This window comes from Emydura macquarii, unplaced genomic scaffold (genome assembly GCF_026122565.2).
Source record: "Emydura macquarii macquarii isolate MOO-44397 ecotype Brisbane River unplaced genomic scaffold, CSIRO-AGI_Emac_v2 contig_320, whole genome shotgun sequence".
Lineage (NCBI taxonomy): Eukaryota > Metazoa > Chordata > Testudines > Chelidae > Emydura > Emydura macquarii.
In genome coordinates this window covers 10,471,425-10,491,891 of record NW_027130457.1, presented here as the reverse complement: position 1 = coordinate 10,491,891, position 20,467 = coordinate 10,471,425, and the positions used below count along the sequence as shown (strand labels likewise).

Below are 20,467 nucleotides of genomic sequence, written 5' to 3'. Positions count from 1 at the left end.
ATACAATTATGTGCTGTCAGGAATCTGGCAGCGTGTAGCTTTTAAGTGGAGAGCTATGCATAACTGTTGTGGAGAAAAAGAGAGTGAGATCTTTCCTAGAAGCACTAATCATTTTTCTTAGGCTTAACACTTGAGCCAGTCCTTCATCCCTCTGCTCAGATTCAATCAGTCTCCTCTGATCCATGGCAGGTGATTATTTCGTCTGGTATTAGGTGGATTCATGTACTATAGGTAACATTAAAAGACTATGTCAAATGCCTGTTGCAACTTCTTTAGTTCTTGTTATCTTTTAAAGATATGGTTTGGTCTTTCAATGGCTTCTTTTTTGTTTTTTAAACAGAGAGGATGGAGGAAAAATGGGCTTTTCATTCAATTCCAAATCATAACCTCATGGTGGAGAAGCTTTGTCTGGGCTGGCAGGGAAAAAATAATAGTGGCTCTTTTAAGCTTCCATCTTTCCTCAGGAATTAGAAAGTCGTAGCCAGGCATCTGCTGACCTGGTGGGCAGACCATTGGGGGTCTGAGATAAGCCATTTGGAAGAGGGTATATAAACACTGCTACTTCAGCCTGAGTTGGGTGCCCTCTACACCTGAGTGGATCCTGATTATAATATGCACTGTACAAAATAGTGAAAGATAGTCCCTGTCTGCCATGAAGAGCTTACATTCTAAATAGACAGAACAAAGAGCAGGAAGGGAGAGAGAGAAAATTATATGCCTAAGGACAAAGAGCAGAGCAGTGGCAGAGCTGGGAATAGAACCTGGAACTCAAAGCAGTATGAACCAAAAGCTGTCATCTAGAGTAGGCCTGACCTTGGCAAAATGGCAACACACTAGATATTAGCCAACCAACTCAGCACATTCCTGACCTGAGAAGTACCTAGACCTATCAAGTAACTTCCCCAAGAGATGGTACAATAACACACCGACTCCTCTTGTAAGATAAGGTAGGGATGACAGGATAGCTGATGAGGTTGTTTTGTTTGAACTAGCAGGTACAAGGCATAAGGATGGTAATTAACTACATATGGAATGTAAAATGTAACTTGTTTGTATCAATGTATAAAAGGAGAAGTCATAGGAGGGGCATCTTTGTACTGGCCTAGAAGACAGCATCGTGTTATATTGATTGAGCTGGTCCCTGGCTGTGGCCATACATGTGTTAGCTCTTAGGGGGCATTAGTACCATGCTTTGTTGACAATAAACCTGGACAAGTGCTTTCACCACAGAACAGAGCCTGTGATCTTACTGTATGTGAGTAACATCGAGGTCTGCTAAATCAACAGGCTGCACTATCTGCACGTGCAGCTACCATCAGAGCTCCAAGGACAGCAGCACTAGCAGCATTAACAACACTGCTGCTCTAGCAAAACTTAGCAACATTAATAACAGAACCTCGTTCTCTTGACTTTGAGTCCAGTGCCCTACCCACTAGACCAGACTGCTGCTATTAGAATCAGCTAGCTGAAAAATCTGAACAACATAGTTTTATAACTCATTTTAGTTTGATTGTACAGAAGTTAAAGATCCTGCTCAAGTTTAATCTCAAGTACTGTCTCTATTACCTTTCCCTGCTGTGATTTCAATGTCAAACATTACAATTTCTGTACACCTACCAAAGTAAAATATCATTAAAACTACTATCCTCCAACAACATACTCCCAGGAATGACATCACACCACTGGCAAATGGTGATTGGCTTTTGTTTTGAGAACATTCTTAGAATACTTCTGTAAAATTTGCATACGGAAGCAAATCTCATAACATATCAGCAAACTCTATCCCAAGTGACTTAATCAAAATCAAAATGGACTGTAGTTATCAGAGCTGATTATAAGGCAGTATATGATGCTGTATATTTACTGCTGGGAAAGTACTGTTTTTGCAAGTTGTGCCATTCCCTGGCTGTGATTAGTTTTAAGGTTCATATTAGTATAATCACTTCATATTTACTTCTTAATAACCTTGCAACGTAAAAATCCCTGCCCTATGACAAGTTGATAATCATTAGCCAATCAGGTGACAGTGATTTGCATAAAACTGTAGGGTTTAAATAACTGTGCTATGAATATGCAGATCCTCAACTGTTATTGAGGACTGTATTCTGATTACTGCCTTCAGAATTACCACAGTGTTAGTCAGAAAGAAAGACACCAACTCCTGTGGAGCAGAAAACCCCCAGTAAGGATGTGAAGAAGTAATGACAACAAACATCTTCCTATGAAATTACCTGAGAGAGAAACTATTTATAATATATATATATATATATATAAACTTTCTAACATTTCTATTTCCTTCTTTTCCAACAAAACAGGATCAGAACCTTCCTCTTGTTCCTCTTCCTTGCTTATGAGGCAGCATTTTGCTGATGTCATCTTATTAATTGTAAATATGACGTCTTCTGTAATGATATGATATGGTAAAATACAAAGGTAATCACCCGTGAGAGACCTACATCCAGCATGATGATGTTAGAAATAGAAAGTGATAGAATATATGATACAGTAATGAGGAAAAGTAATAGCAGGTGCATTATGTTGCCAGAGCTTACTTTGGAACTCAGCAAGAAATTGCTCTTAGTTGTTGGTATTGCATCTTTTTCATGCTGAAGCTTTGCTATCAGGTTAAGTAGAACATTTCTGATTGGTGTGCACTAGTGTGACATTGTCTAAATTAAAGGATAATGCTGATGTGAATTAAGTCAAGTCTCATTAGAGTGATACAATTCTGGGCACCTTTTCACTTGCAATTTGTTGTCCTGACACTAATAAGACGCAACAGAAATTAGAACTGAATCAGATTATCTACATATATTGGCATATGAAAGCTAAACATTCAATGTGACTGTATCATAGTCTGCCTACACAAGACTGTAGTGATCAAAGTGCACATGCATCTAGCAGAGTTTCTGACTGGGCTCTTAGAAATAATATACAGTAGTCTAAAATATTTAGCAACAACCACATTTAACATTAGGATCTAATACCTTGGATATTTTTTTAATAAAAGGAAAAGAAAAAAATATTAAACACAGTAAATGTATTCCTCAGTGGTTCTTATTTACTGGTAGTATGGTGCTCAGTTTGATTCTCCTCTTTGTTTCCAGCTGCCAAATTGTATTCATAGAAGCTAAAAAATACTCCAAAATACTTTTCTCATATGACTTTTCAATGTAAAAACTTGAGGTAGTTGACACAGGGATGTTATGTACTCATGAATGGGAGGGGAGATGCTAGGAGGCAAACTTCCTATTAAATTGTGGTTAAGTGGAATTGTGGAAAAGTTTGGGATTCCCACTGTATCTGTTCTAAACACAGGTCATAGTAAACATCATGCAGAACAATACCAATTTATCAGAACTTGTTACATGTATGTATGTTTATATTGCAGAGAATGTGGTTTGTGTAAAGATAATGTCCTCAGTGTGATGAAACATGTCAGATGGAAATTGTGGTTCCCTGCATACCTTAGTTAAATAATGTACCAATTTTAAAATGAAAATTTGTGCATGTATATAGCTAGATATATACATACAAAAAGCAAAAATGCATAGGCCCTCCTAGTGTACTTGCAGGTATTTTGGATTCAAGGTTTGGGATTTTTGCTTTGAGAGATAAATTTAATTTAATTAATAATTAATTTAATTAATTTCCTAAATTCAGCACTTTCCAAAACACTCCCCCCCCCCCTTTTTTTTTAAAGCAAAACCATTTTAAAGTGCCTGTATTAAAAATGAAACCATTCTTAAACTTCTCACATTTAGAAGGCAAACTCCTAGAGTTTAGAAAGGATGGACATTTATTGACCTGTTTGTATTGTCTCAGCAGAAACACAGAAGTAGTAGAGCATTCGTAAACTCTTTATATTGACCTATTACATGACTTATTCTGAAGAAATCTACTTTAATAATTAACAGATAGATGGCTTTATTTTTACAAATGCCTGGGGCTGAATGGGTGACAATTATAAAGGATACATAAAGGATTTTTATTCCCAGGATTTTGTCTTTTAATATCAAAATGAGAACTCAAGATTTGTTATTGAAAAGAACAGTAGGAAGTGTTCAGAAGGATTTGGAATGCTTCCAATTTGGACATTTGCCGTTCATATTTTGGGTTAACTGCTTTGGGCCAGATTCTGCATTATGTTATGCCAATATAAATCTGGAGTAACTCTACTGACTTCAGAGTAGAGAGGGAATATCTGCAGCACTGCAAACCTCAAGTGTCCAAAATCATGTCAGTCCTCCAAAATAATGAAAATTAAAAAATAATACATTTTGAGTTGTTTTTCTTTGCTTTCTTGTTTTTGAGACTTTAGGATTCCTGTTTTCCAGCTTTTCTTTACAACCAGGAGGACTGGAATCATACCTTTTAAAAAAACTGAACACTGAGATTTCCACCTAATATCATGACTGCAGGAGCTGGGATTTCAGAAAAACATAAATATCTTGAGATTTGTTAATCAATTGCAGGAGATGTTAACATATGTGTGAGAGTTTGATTACAGTGGTCAGAGGAAGAAAGAATTTATTTCCCGTGACTTACAACAAAAATGTTATGGGCCACACCTGTGACTGTCCCTGTGCAGATACGCTAAGGTGTGAGAGAGGCACAAAAACTTTCCATCCATTCCCCCTTCACACACCTGTAACTGTGGAAACACTGTCCTGGCTAGTGCTGGCAGGCCTACTGAAAGGGCTCAGAGGAGGGTGGTGCACTTTCTTAATTTCCCCCTATGTACCAATCAGCAGAGCTGGCTGGGTCTGGATGGGAGTGAGCAGTGCACTCAGTAAATGGGGGGCTGAGCTACTGCTGTAACGTGCCTTTCTCTAGAGCCCCATAAGGAATTCTCTTAGTCAGTCAGCATTATGCCCGGGCCTTTCTCTGCGATGGTGCCATCTCTCTGACCTTGAGAGCTATGCTTTAAAGGTAAAATCTAACTCACACATGCCTGAAAAGGAATGTGTGAGTTATATATGAAGATATTTTCATTCTACACTCTCACTGCACACAATGAGCTCAATCCTGTGGTTGTTATTCAGCCAAAAATTCCCAATGTGAAATTAAATAAACAAACAACATTTATAAATGTGCAGTCTCTACATGTCAAATTTCAGTCTCTTTAAGAAAATGGTAATAGGAAATTATATTAAGGAAAGAAGGGAGAAAAAGACTCCTAGGTCATACAAACATTTACTACAGCAAAACTGGCATTGAATATGGATTAATAAGTACTGTGCAGGCTATTTTTCTGATAAAGTGACATCTTCAAAATCAGTAGTTTATTTCTTTCATTTTTATATAGGATTTACTGCTCCCAGCCTCTATCTTCAGTATTCAGAAAAGCAAAGTCTATTAATTCTCAGAATTTCAACATGCCATACCTAAAGAATTATTAATCCATCTTCTCTTTCTCTTTTTTGAAATTATTATTGCAAAGCCTCAGATTCTAAACCCTGTTGAGACTGTTGGCCAAGTTTTTTCTTCCAATGTACCTCAAATGATCTTGGCCGGTTCTCTTTCTTTTAAACACTCTTTTTCTAGTGTTATCAGTCATATGAATCAGAAGTAACCGCTGCGGGCATTATTTTAAATCTGAGCCCCTGACATTAGTTGTGAAGGACACATAATCACTCCCTGATATATCAATAACTTTGAAAATCAATCTCAGTGAAAAAACAGCCAGAAAACTGTGCTCAACTTCCTAATATGCTATGGTAGAGGAAGGTTTCAGGAAATCAATCAGGCCTCACTTTACCGATCCATAATTAATTACTGATTTCCTGTTGTGTGAGTGTGATGATGACAAGACCAAATCTAACAAATAAAACAACTGTAAGAAAAGGTAACAATGTGTGAAACAAAGCATGAAGGACAAGACAGCAGACATAACAGGGTTCATTATTCATTTGACTGATGTATATGCAGCTAAATAATAAGTCTTTCAAAACACTGCAATAAAATAGTAAATGCATTTTTCAAAGTGGGACCAGTTCAGATACCTCTCATAAAGCAATAATCGCTATAATCTACTGTTCTAAAAGGCATGGCATATTTGGCCCTTGGGCTAGCATCTTTGCCTGGCATGTTTTTTTCCTGCATAAGATGTGTTAGCTAGAATTTAAATATTTAATGATCAGAGATTATTTTTGCTCATATCTAATGGAGATAATGGGCACTTATATCCAAAAAATCTCTATCTACAATGTTATTTGATTTTTAGTGACATTTTTATTCCAGACGCAAAACTTAGATATCTTTTAAGAGGTCAAAGTGGGAAATTTAATTCCTAACTCTTGGCTACAGAAGTCAGTAGTGGGACATTTGTTGTTCTACTCCAAGGTCCAGATCAGTAGATTAACTCAACCCTGAAGTACTAGAGAAACTAGAGAACACCTCTCTCATTTTACCTGATACACCAAGAAGAGATGGTTTTCTTTTCCATCTCTGGATGTAAAACATGATAAAATTAACAAAATGACAAATGTTGCTTAATTGAGGAGCTGAAAAAACAAACAATCCCAATCTTCATCATCACTTATACCCCAATGGTGAAGAACATATTAGGAATGGTTACAGTGACTGTGATCAAGAACTATTAGGGTTTTATGCTGCTTGGAGAGTAGCATTCCATCTGAAAAATATGATAATACGCTAATTTCTATGTTGAGGCAACCTAGAATCCTGTGTTCCAAACAGGCCTTCTTAAAAATTAGTAAGTATGCTCATGCTACACTAGGTTTCAGTTCCAATAACATTTTGCAAGAATATAGACTCTTTCAGCTTAGAAAGCTGAAGGACTGTTATTAAATTATGTGCTCATAAAAACACACATTTGAACACATATAATTTAAGCACACACCTGGACATTATTAGAGATCGCTCTAAATGAAGAGCAAAACAGTCTTCGTTAATAAAAAATCTTTGGGAGTTGTAGAAAATCTTCATAATTTGTTTATAGAGGAGGTACAACCACTTTCTTTAAAAATACCTGTCATGTCAGTAAAAGGACTAAAAAGTACTTAGCCTTGGGTGCAATATTTTTGTTCTCACTTTTAGCAAAAAAAGGTAGAAATATACAGACCAAGTAAAAGCTGAGTGTTTTCACTCATATTTCACACATACAGATGCACTGGCAAAATCCATTCCTCCGAATGTGAACCATATAATCTGACAGGTGAAATAAGAAAAATGGAGATCTGAGAGCAGCTGCTAGTTCTGTTTCCCAGTGTCCTCCAATGACAGCCATCTTTAGACTACATCTATATTCTGGTACCAGTACCGAAATCTCTATTTCAATATGATGAATAAGGAAACTAATAAAAAGTACTTCCACAGCAATTTCTCCATCAACAGTTATTAGATCATGTTGGACACCAAAGCTTTGAAGCTTGTATGTTATAACCTGGTTTAACATTTAGTCAGTCAGACTACTTGGATTGAATTTACATTTTCTATTCGCATGAAACAAGCATTTTTTATTTCCCTAAAGGGCAGAGATGAACTAGATCTTACTGCAGCAACACATAGAAACATCAACAAAAGAAGCCCAAAATAATACATCACCACTCTACATACAGCTATACTTCTTCATTTTCTTATAGAAAGAAAGCAAGGTTTTAGTGTCTAAATGATAGCTATATTTTGCTATATCCATCTTCCCTGGGACATTTCATTATTACATCATACGAAAAATCCTGTCAGCTCCATTTAACTGCAAAGCTAGCAACAGGGACCACAGAAAACAGTTCAAGATTGCTGTAAAATCATGAGTTTTTAATTTCACCCCAATTGATTCAACTTCCTTACTGGGATCCCTGAGAATCTCCTTGCCACAGGTATGCTTCCCCCTTAGCCTACATTATAGGATGCAAGCATTCAGACCACACTATAATTAAGAATGAGCTCTTTTTCAGCTAATACAACTAAAACAATAGGAAATGAAATATTATTACACGGTGGGTCAGATTCTGGCCTCAGCTACCTTTGTATAACTTCATTGAAATTACTCCAGGGTTACACCAATTTAAATTAGACCATAATCTGGGATTGACTCTTGATCTGAATACAGAATTAATCTTAGAACATTACAAAATATTTAGAAGTCAGCTGTAAATACTCAAATTGCTTTCAAATGGAATACACAAATTTTCAAAAAAATTAAGAATAACAGATAATGATAGTTGATACTATACATTCAATGGCCTCTATGATGAATGGCATCAAAAGAATTAAAAGACATCAAATGCAAAATGATACAAATAAACTGAAATTTTATCACATACTGTATGTTATGGGACTATTTACAAATGAAAACCTTTCGGAAAGATATTTCCAACAAATCTACATGGAAACACAGGTTCAGATTCTCACATTCCATCATGTGTTGTTAGTGCTACCATTTTGATTTGGCAGGATTTTATGTCCTCTTTTTACAGTTGTAAATGATGACATAGGTGCAAGTCAGTGGAGTACTGGCCAATATGTGATCCCTTTTGTAATTCATCTAGTGCTGGGCTTTAGTCCATCATGAGAACTATTTATTTACATAATAGGAATTGTACAGTATTTAATAGATTGTTTCATGCTGGTAATGGTTATTTTATGCCATGTTACATGCCAAAAAGGTAAAAACAGCAGTCCCTTCTCTTTCTAGTATTGTTAGTAAAAATAAAAGGGATTAAGAGGGATTGACAGGAATATTATTTGAAATGGCTAACATAGGAATTGTTAAAAGCAGAGCCTATAAGTTTATCCCCCATTGATTGTGTGACTGAAATGACAATTCTTTTGTATTATAAAAAGCATATCTGCTATGTCCTGTGTGACTGACAAACAAATCTGTAAGTGTTTGCCATGTCTATGCCACAACACTTGTTCACAGGTTTGCTTGTGTGATGTTTACAGACAATGTGGCAGTTTCTCTTGCAATAACTCCACACAGTAGCATTTTAGCAGGGAAAGGAAGGATGTCAGGGTAAATCAAAAGAAAGGAGCTGTTAAGGGAAATTTTGGTATCTAAAATCTGAATAGTGTCCTTATAAGAAAATGATTAGTAATGCTTCATCAGACTGAGTCTCACTGGTGTTAATTATGTTTGTACAAAATCTACTTGTCCTGTTCTTATTAACACAGGATATGAACATTTATATTTCATCAAGAACTTTGTTGACACTTTGAACACATTCATTTTATCCACGGAATATATTAACGAGATTAATTTTGTTCTCATAATGAAATGTACTGACATTCTTTTTTTTAAAAAAAAGTGTGTTTGAATCACAGAAGTGCTTGACAAAAAGTATTTCATTTGCTAACTGAAATACAGTATTTAACAATAAGTACATTGCTGACTGAAAGGTGTAAATAATCAACAGATACTTATGTGAATGATGGATAGCTTTAAAGGCAACTAACTGGACTGAGCTTGTTTCTGTCTCTCCAATGTGCAATGTTTATACAGGGCAAAACGCTACTCACTTTTAGTCATGTGATTGTGCCACTGAAATTCATGGGGCTACTTGTGTAAGTAAAGTGAGCAGGATTTGGCCTACAGTGCATGAAGTTCAATAAATTAAAATGTATGGTATTTTTTTAATTCTGTAGTAGCACTTTAATATAGATTTAAATGTGTTCTCCATAGCTCTTTTGGGTGCAACTCTTTGTACGCATTAAACATCACAATTCAAGACTGGTCAGATGACAGCCAGAATACCTGGGTTTGGGAATAGATTCTGGTTTCTTGGCTCTGCGAGAGAGTACGCTGAGCGTGCCATGACCCAGAATGATGGGTAGGTGAAAATCCTCTGTCCTCAGCCACTCTGAAGCCTGGGGCCGCCCGCTGCCATAAATCAATTAATCAATCAATCATTTATTTAATCAGGTAGATGCATTTTCACAGTGATACAGAAATGGGCCCTAGACAATGTCTTGTCTCTAAAGCTAGTGAAGTTTTAATTAAATTATAGACAGATCTAGGTCACCTTATACCAGTTCATCTTGAAAGGCTGACATTCACGTCGGTGAAAATGCTCCCCTCCCCAGCCACTGATGCCCCAATTACAGCCTTGGTTGGGGCTTGAGTCCTTAATGTGGGGCTTGAATGATACAAAGGCCCTGACACCGGGAGAGAATTTCATCTAAAGAGAATACGTCTCTCAAGGATTTATGACTGAATATGGTCTAATTGGAAGAAAATCCATATGACAAATGTTCAAGTGTACATCACGGCATAATGCATTTAATATGTCAAAAGGGCAAATAGATTTACTTTACTTAAAAAAGAACTTCAGATTTTAAAACCAGTTGCCTGAAATTTTGAAGTGTCTCTCTGGTAATTTTCATGGAATTTTTAGCAGTTTACAGTTGCATTATTCTGAAAGTCAGATGAAAAGAGACTCCTCTTGTAGATCCTGACTGGCTTAACTGTTTGACTAGGCTCCAGGCCATTTTAAAAGTTTTGTTCAGCCAATGACAGATGAGGCCAATCTTCAACATATCTATTTTGGCTTGATTAAATGTCTGTCACAATGTTCTCTCTATCATGTGATAGCACAATATGTGGTGAAGGACAACTGCCTTCAGTAACCTCCCTGCTTTCAAATGGATGTGATGACTCTATTTTTATTGTCAAACTGGGTGACAGGGACAAACATTGGTATTATCCTATGCAACACACAAATCCACAATAACAAATGAAAAACTATAATTTCTAAGAACTTATTGTGATTTCCCACTTATATCCTGAAAGACATAATATGTATGAATAAAAAGGATATAGTGTAAACACATTGTGTTGGAGCCTAAATGATTGGGTAAAGTGATGCAGTTCATAGAAAGCATTCTCTTCATGACAGTTTCTTCAGCTCTTTAATATCATAAATACTTAATGCAACTGGAAGCTGGTTTTCAGCAAGTAAATTATGTTTCAGGTTGGATTAGTCATCTTTTCACACGTGCTTTTTGTCTAAAAATTTTAGATTCTTTTTATTTGCTAACATCTTCATGAAAATTCTCAAGCTGCTCTTATTTAAGAGAAGTTGGTTATTTACTTGAATACTGAAGATAGAGAAAAAATCTGAGCTGTAACAAATGAGAATGTACTCTTTCCCAGTCGTAGCTATATTTGCAAAGGTGTCCCCTAATTTTTGGATGCCCACCTTGACACAGTTAATGCCTTGATTTTCAGAAGAGCCAAGCAATTGTAGTATCCATTCACATCAATCAATTGAAGTTGTGAGCACTTAACACTTCTAAAAATCAAGATTTAGGTGATTTAATTGGAAGACTCAAAACTGGAGGCAACCAAAATAAGTAGCCATTTTTGAAAATGTAGGCCTTACTACATAGAACAGAGAACAATGGAAATGCCTAAACTTTTGAATCATTCTTTGGAGAGAAAATGTTTTTTCCACTGATGGACAACTACCATGAGAACTTCTTTCTTAGCTGCTAAGGATCTTTAATTAATAAATTAATCTTTATTTAATAAAAATTCGATCCCTGCAAACTTCTTTTATATGGGTTTACCTAATACTATACTCATCTTTAAGTGTACTTTTCAGACTGGGATTCTATCTGAGATACTTACACTGCAGGATTGTTTAGACTTTGTTTCTTTGGAACTTTCCCATGGCACACTGTCTTGGTGCAAGTTCTTTTTTAGGTGATTCTCCCAAGGAGGAAATTAAAAACTTATTTTGCAGGGTTATGGGTGGCAGGTCCAGAAGAGAATTATTTTTTCTGGTAGAAACTGGAGTTCTACAGAAAGTTCTTTAGGAAAGACAGCACAATTTTCATCTTTCTGCATCACTCTCTATTGCTCTTGTTGTGCTGACAGCTGATGGCTTGCTCTGCCTCCCCTGTTTCCTGAAGAAGTCTCAGATGCAGAGACAACAGGAGAAGCTCAGAATCAGCCAACTGGAGCAAAATAGCCCAGTAGTAGCTTTTTGTAGAACAGCAGCAGTTGCGTGTTGATGTTAGGGAGCACAGAACTCTGACACATGGCATTGAGGATGGCAACCTTTTCACCTCAAGACTAATATCATCATTTCATCTTGGTTTTGACAGCTTCCTCTTTTTTTAATTGTAACAGCTGGAGAGAATTTTGGATAACATTTTCTTGTCTGGCTTTGTTAATATAGTGCTGTGTTAACTGCCCTTGAAAGTGAAGTCCTACAAGTGCATCAGGGGAGGTAACAGTGCCATCCCACCCATGTGTCTGAACTCTGACTTGAAATTAACTCTCCGTGCCCTTTCCATTCTTGGCTGTCCTGTTAAGCCTGCTAACATTATGGCATGTCCCTTTAAAGTTATCATACAGCTGCTGTTGTGTGGAGAAGCCAGCACAGTGGTGAGAATCAGTCAGTGTAGTGCACAAACTATTACAGAAAAAAGAAAGAAAGAAAGAAAGAAAGAAAGAAAGAAAAAAAGAGAAATGCCATAATCATCAATCCTAGGATACAGCATAGTATTCAGTGTACTAAAGTAAAGGAAGCAGCTCCCTTTGTAAAGTGCTTTTCTTGATTCATCCTATATAAAAGTAATTGTTTATATCGTGTATTTACTTTATAAATATTAAAAATACATATCCATTTATTAATGTACAGTAGCATTTTTAGTTAAGATAATTCTTAGAAGCACAGCCCTACATTTCTATAATTCTATGATTTGGTTATGATTTGGACATTTTCTGTATATACAATGCTTGGTAGCAAGCTGTAGAGACATACAAAGAATAAATAATTATTTTATTAGTTTAGTGCTTGGGAAAGATATTAGATTAGCTACTTGGGAGAGTGACCTCCATTTTAGGACTTTGCAAACTCTGAAAGGGTTAGCGCATGAGGGGATTAACAAAATGAATCTTGCAAAATCGTTCAAAGGTTAAGAAAGTAGCCAGCCCCTGCAAGCACAACAAATTTTACCCCCAAAGGGGTTTCTCTTTGCACAGTGCAGATAATCGGATCATCCCCACATCCCAGAAGTGCTCTCTTCTCAGAGGGACCCTACCCTCACTGCTGCTCTCTCTCATCTCCCATACAAGGCCTGCTTGCCAAACTTCCACAAACAGGGGCTCAGGTGTGCGAAATAGAATTTCAAACCCAAGCCTCCATTTGAGCAGATGGCTGCAAGGATTTCACATAACTCTACTCTTTTCATCTAAGCAATATATACAGCACAGGCAATGACTGTGAGCTTCCCACTGTTAATATGCCTCACCTTTGACTAGGAGTTGAATTAAATGCCTGGTCTCTTTGCTTAGATTACAACAAAAGGTGCCAATTAGAGTCAACTGTGGTGGTAATTTTTGTGAATTGAAAACCTGTGTACTCGGAAGTGGTCTGAGACTGCCATTGATATATATTGAAAAGTTCCAGAGAGGTAGCTGTCTTAGTCTGTAGACAGCAAAAACAATGAGAGTCCTGTAGCACCTTGAAGACTAACAAATAATTTGTTAGTCTTTAAGGTGCTACAGGACTCTTGTTGTTTTTAATTGATATATATGTGTACACATATACACACACCACATATACAGCACACTTGAATGTGCTTCCATTTATCAGCATTCTGTAATAGGAGCTTGCTATACCATCAACTATGATTTATACACATAAGGAGCTTATTTTTAAATAATTAAGCATAAAACATTATTTTAAATAGGTTGTTAGTAATAATAATACTATAATTTATACAAATGAGGAGGCTGGTAGCCTTATGGGAATGATAATGGGAACCACTGCTTTTCATCTCTAGACTGCTTCTGAATCAAGCTTGTGTTGCTCGGGCGTGAAAGCTGTCAATTTGATGGACGTGAAATAAACAGGTCTCAATCCAGTTCCAAATGTACCAATGTCCAGATCACAGAAGCACCACCACTGAAAGCACATGCATTGGCAGTCTCAGCAGAGAAACCAGGAATTGAATGAACTGGGAATCTCACACTCACACCTGTGGTGGTCTCTCCAGAATAGGATTGAGATGCACTGGTAGGAAAGGCAGAGGAGTGGCAGCTTGCACCACTGCCGACCATGGTGTACTGGTTCTGTGAACAGAGGACTTCACTCTCCAGGGCTGTCAACTCCAGCATTTTTCATAAGAACTACAATTCATTTAAAACAAAATACCTCCCACAAACAACCACCAAAAAAAATCCCCTGCATGCTTTCCAGGCCATTTCTATTTAAAGTGTAAAAATTAGATATTGGAATGCACAAAAACACCAGAGCTGAACCCCCTAAATTTTGGGGAGGTTGGGATTCAGACTTTGAAGTTTGGGCCCATTTACAGATCAAATAAAGCATTTTGGTCTCATGAGCCTTCAGGCCCAAAAGTGGGTAACTATACAGATCTAAAACCTGAAGGAAATCTTACCTTCTTGTAGAGACTTCTCAGGTCTCTGTACTGCCACATGCTATTTAGGACCTGAGATGCTGCTTTCACCACTTTTGGTGAGTGCCTGTTGGATTAAAAAAAAAAAAGAGTGAGAAAGAGAGAGAGACTATTAAATCCCCAGGCTCAATTAATGTTGCTTGTGAGTGAATTACAAAGAATTGAAACTCACGAGTAGCGTTCTGCTATTTGCCAGCTCTGTCAGCAAACTCTAAGAGCTTTATGTTCAGTAGTTTGGATAGTACCATTTTACAGACTGACAATACACTCTTCATGTCCGTATTATTAAATATTGGAAGAGGAACAAAAACAATATACACTTCCACTGTACGTTGAATGAGAAGCAAGGGTCCATGTTGGGAACAAGAGAATTCTGTCAAGATAGAGATTTACTGCTGAACTAGCTAACTGATCGGTGAGAAGTGGGAAAGGTAGAGAGAGAAAACTGCAGAGGGCAAAAATTGTACAAATTGGTTCTGCAGAGGTGGCTTGGCTGCAGCCCTGTGTGCTGTGGCATGAAGGACAAGAGTACAGGGCTTTGGTTTCTTTCTCCTTGGGTTGGTAGACTTTAAGCACTTCAAGGAACAGATGAGTAAGTATTCACTGCACCAGTACCTTTTACCAGATGGTCAGAGGAAACAAAGGAACTAGCCAGGTGATGAGCACTGTTTTACAGAAGGGAGGATGTTGGGGGCAGAAATATATATTATAGAAATATAATAGATCAGAAATACAAAGAATGGTCAATGTTTTGTGACTAAATGAAATTAATCTGGAATCCAAATATTGATTTATGTTCTGAAACACTGACAACAGTAACCTATTAATGACTGCACTCTAAACCTATATCAAAAGACATATTTGACTTCACATGGATTCCCACTTCTAGATTCTTTTGCCAGGAAAGCTGAATAATTATTTCAGAGAATTAGAGCCAAATGTTTCCTTCTGTGTATGCAGTACAAGAGGTAGCAGATGTCTTAAACCCAATGAGAAGGGTCAGGGAGGACTACATCGGGGAGAAATGTGACTATGCAGAAAGTCTACATCACATGTCTAACCCCATCCTCTCAGCAAATGTAAAGCAGCAGAGCCCCAAAACAAAATTACGAGGGATTAAAGCGGTAACTGCCACTATGCACTTTGCAATTCCCATGAGAGGGGTCACATTTGCATTGCCAGAAGAACTGGTAAAATAATATTCATTGCATAATTTATTCAATTATTTTCCACAATAGTTTCCTAGTAAATTATTTGTCCACCCATCCCTATTATTCATCCAGCATTTAGAACTGGGTGACTAATTCATGAGTTGATAAGTATTTGATGAAAACTTTCAAGCATCACTGTTTTCATTATTCACCCATCTTTAGCTGCTAGTGGGATACAGAGAGTAGGAGTTAGGTACACTCTGGCTCCATATCTGGAGGAACACATATTACACACGATGTAAGATGTATTGATATTTGAAGTATACTGAGTTAGGCAAAATTTCCCATCAATCAAGTATAATGCAATTTTGTAGGTTCTAGTTCTTTGAATAGCATCTGGATGGAAGGGAATACAATAGTGTAGCAGATGACAAATTGAAATCTATTCATTAAAATCTCTATAAATCCTATTACAGGTACTGTTGTTGTAACTGTGTTGGTCCCAGGATATTAGAGAGACATGGTGGATGAGATAATATCTTTTATTGGACCAGCTATGGTCTCCAGAGCTGAAGAACAGCTCTGTGTAAGCTTGAAAGCTTGTCTCTCTCACCAACAGAAGTTGGTCTGATAAAAGGTATTACCTTATCCACCTTGTTTCTATAAATCCTATTGTAACAACTTTTAAGGTTAAGGACTTTTTGACTTGCCTTCTCTTGAAATAGAGTTTTTGATCCACTGGATTAAAGTTTTGGTGACTTCTCTTGGAGGCAGGCAGAGTATATATTGATTTTTCTAATATAACAGTGATTATAATAGAAGCAAAAATACATGGTTCTTCTGAGGCTAGTAACAGTTCATATTTTTAATAGATTTCACACTTTACAATTTAACACATCACATTCTCTGTTAAACTGTGCAGCTTTACTAATTACAAATACAATATCCTTTCAATAACAGGTTGGCAAGATATACTTCTTACAATTAGTATTTGAAATGACGGAACCTCTATGAAAGAAATGAAAAAGATAGAAAGAATGAAATAAAACTCCAATGTTTTTGAAAGGTAGGTATAAACTCCTGTTTTAGGCGAAATGCTGGTATTATGTCCTGGCAGATTTTCTTGTTCTAGAACTACATAATCAATAAAAATAATCATATCTTATATCTTAAATATTGCTTTTCATCAGAAGGACTAAAAACATTTTATAAAGGAGGGCACTGCAATTATAATTTGGGCATTCTGAAAGCACAAATTAGCTGACATGTCTTAGACTACTAGAAACACGTCTTTCAAAAGTTCCCTGGATTTGCGCTTAAGGGATATATTTGACTCACTGACATTTTCAAGACCCTCTCAAAATAAGAGACTCAAATCCCTTTGAAATTAATGGGAGTTGGGTGGCTAATTCCCTTAGGCTTCTTTGAAAATCCAAGCTCCAATGTCATTAGGTATCTCTACTGGAGTAATATACAGGTGGACAAATACACAATTTTGTGTAGATTTTCTTAAGTTTTATTAACGTACAAGGATAAACTCAAAGAGTCAAATTCACCACTGGTGTGAGTGGGCACATTCTCTTGAAGAAATATGGAGATGCACCTGCTTATGCCAGAAGTAAATTTGATCTAGTGACAAGAATTAATTTATTTTAATATGCAAGTTATTCATAATAAAAATTGTAATATATTTTATTACCTAGGTGAGTCAGCAGTATGAGAGGAGCTCCCACAACTGGAATCACCACAATTAGTAATACTGCTTACTCTTATCAATTCCTGACAGAGTTATAATAATGAGAGTGAATTGGGTGAGATGCATGAAAGGAGAGAGAATAATAATAGAAGAAAAGGGAATAAGATTGAATTGTTTCAGTAAATCATTAATTGCATAGACCAGCACACAGCTCCGGTACCAGGTGTAGTGGATAGATTCCTCTTTCAGGCTGAGGATTGGCTTTGAGGAGCCACGTTAAAGCCCTGAGACTGCAGCTGCTTCTGTGCTGATAACATGTCCCCCTTCTGATGGAAAGATCTACGCATTAGAGTGAAATCTTCCATTTTTCAAACTGACACGGTCCTACTACATGTAAAGTAGCTATAATTATGGAAGTTTGATGTATGTTTTTTGTAACCAAGCTATTTTAGGCAATCACTCCCAGCAGAAGGAGAGCCAATGCTCTCTTCATGAACACTGTGTATGTACTCAGGAAAAAAAAAAGCTAAAAAAAAAAAAAAGCTTTCATAGCTGTTGCTAAGAGCGTCATACTTCATGTGAATCTTCTCCTACATGTATCGGTGCCTTTTAATGTAGCAGACAGAAGGCCTGATACTTCTTAACAAGCAAGGGGATAGAAAGGGAGTGAGGGAGTGGAAAGAGATGTGGCTCCATCCATCACTTGTCAGCCAGAGCAACTGTTGTATGATGGGGAGTAAGCTGCAGCCTACAAAGCGGTGAAGTTACTTATTCCCTGCATTCCCAAAGCAAGCAGGAGTAGGAGAGGAATAGTATCTTTGTGAGGCACAAATCCTTTCACAGGTGTGCTCCTGGTTGCTCCAGCAGCACATCACACATTATATAGGGGCCTAATGTCTCAGGCTACCACCTGAAGTTGATAAAATGTTTCATGCTAGTCATTATTATAAATAATTATTGTTCACAATACTGCACATTGCCAGTTGAAGTAGGCCAAAATATGAGAGCCATGGCAGGGTCTTTGATATTGGGTCCTTGTTTCCTGTCTCCATTCCAACATCTGACAAGGTTACTAACACAAGTGATTTATGATTAAGCTTCATAATAAAGCTAATGATTGCACCAGACAAGACTAGCACATTTAGTACTAATTACACCTATTAAAGATGTTACAAAAGGTTTGAGATGATTTACAAAACATACTTGTCTCCTTTGCTCTTGGAAATGCCAACCAGCTTCTCAATGCCTCCTGCGTCCCGTAAGGCCTTGGCATTCTCCATGTTTTTAGTGATGACTTCATGTAGAGTGCAGCAAATGGCAGTAACAGTGTCATCCGACATGGCCTTGCTTGCTGAGCTGTTGCTGTTGTTACCTCCTGGAAGTCGGTGGACCAGGTCCCGCATGGCATATTTGCCTTTTTTGAAAGAAAATGAAGGGAAAATTTTGAGGAAATTGAAAAGAAGGGTGATGGGGGAGATACAGGGAAAACACACAAGGCAGTATTAGTGCTATTTGCATAATTTCATGTCTATAATTTGCTGCCCGCATTATCTTGTCATTAGCCCTATTTATACAAACACATGTTTAAGCAGCATTTTGCCCATTAGGACCTCTACTAATGGTCCCTAGTAATATCAGTGAGAGCTTCAGGGTGTGAGTTATAGCATGCCTTTGTGCACAGGAGACAGATACAGTAAAGCTAACTACACGTAAAAGTATAAACTGAAGGTTTGGAAGTCCAGCAGAAGTTGCCCAATCAATATGTTCCTTTCCCCACCATGTCAACACCATTTAAGAGAGCCCAAGGCAAGCTGGCTGGGATGATGCATCACTATTAATAAAATCACTGCTGTGTAGCAGTTGGTAGGAACAGTACAAAGGTAGTGAAGCTATCCAAATTGCCATTCTTTATGTATGGGTAGTTGATCTTCTCTGGAGAACAGGCTTCACTGTACATTAACTGGGTATATTAGCGTTTGCATGGTTTTATTGCTTATTAAGAGTGTAATGATGTTATTGTACTTTATAATATGCTTTAAAAAGCTATTGTTATTTCTATGTCGTTTCAGTGTGTGAATATTAATGATTGGGAGGAGAGTTTCTCTGCACTGTGTTGCAGTCTGATATCTAGCAAAGGATTATCTTACTTAACATTAACTTCTACAACTTAAATTTTCTGTCAAACCGAGTGGTGCATTTTTGTAGAGGAGTTTGTATGGAACTTTAGACACAAGGAAGAAATAATCAATGTGATTCTCCATTATAATTTGTTTCATATTTAAATACATGAAGAAGTCTTTAACAATTGTTTACATGAATGTAATGCTTGGGAAAGACACCATCTTAGCAGTCCCGGAGAAGTAATAGTCCATGTAACTACTGGACGAGTACAGCTCTGGCAGCGGAACTTTCCCACACTGTCACATCAAAGTGCCTTAACATTGTTTTGGAGGGATCACCAGTATGGGTGAAAGTTTAATTTAGCCTCACATCTAAGATGAAGATAAGCTGAACAGTGAAGAGACTAGGGGCTGCATCCAACTCTCAATGAAGTCAGTGAACACACTGCATCAACTTCAGTGGCGATGGAGAAATACTCAGCACAACAACATCACTCACTCTCAAGATGGGAATGACAAGATTGTCAGGAAAAGTAATTGGAAGGAATCCATGTTACTTTCTGGCCTGAAATGTAACGAAAGACCTTCTCGATAGGCCATTACAAGCTCTGATAAGATGGCATATAGTAAGTGCTTGTTAAAAAGCTTGCTCCTGAAGTTACAAACAGAACTCTTTTTGTCTGAATTTGGAAGGAGAAAGAAGTAGAAGATTAGCCCTTTGAGTGTCCTTATAACAAATGACAGATTCTCCATCACAAATTGTTATTTTTTACACTGCTATCTGCAATGGTGAAAATATATCCAATCATTTAGAACAATGCATTAATAATATGGTATACACCAAAATCTATGTACTGTCACAGCAAAATCAAAGTATACCAGATTAATTTTGTGACAATGTCAGATACAGAAGCTCCTTTACTTTTGATCAAACAACAAAGTTCCTTGTAATAGTAGCATAACGCACGAATAAAATGTGTGCAATATGATCTGAATTATATTTTGTTTTATCATCAGTGTGTTACAGTTTAGAATTTAACACTTGCCTTCAGATGTTTTTGTTTCTATGCAACTAATATTTTATCACTGTAATCTGCATTATTACA

At 37.0% G+C, this 20,467-nt stretch overlaps 1 protein-coding gene across 3 annotated transcripts in view; it reads right to left on the bottom strand.

The window, feature by feature from the left end:
• The window catches only part of CTNND2 (catenin delta 2), a 1,025,780-nt gene that overhangs the window by 33,684 nt on the left and 971,629 nt on the right, over nucleotides 1-20,467 (bottom strand). For 2 of the 3 annotated variants that reach the window (XM_067570033.1, XM_067570046.1), the window contains 3 exons: nucleotides 18,445-18,655; nucleotides 14,377-14,461; nucleotides 9,719-9,844 (listed from right to left, as the gene is read on the bottom strand). In XM_067570033.1, the coding sequence (XP_067426134.1) occupies nucleotides 9,719-9,844; nucleotides 14,377-14,461; nucleotides 18,445-18,655 (422 nt within the window). The remainder of the gene's footprint in view (nucleotides 1-9,718; nucleotides 9,845-14,376; nucleotides 14,462-18,444; nucleotides 18,656-20,467) is intronic. The other variant, XM_067570040.1, reaches the window with a different exon arrangement.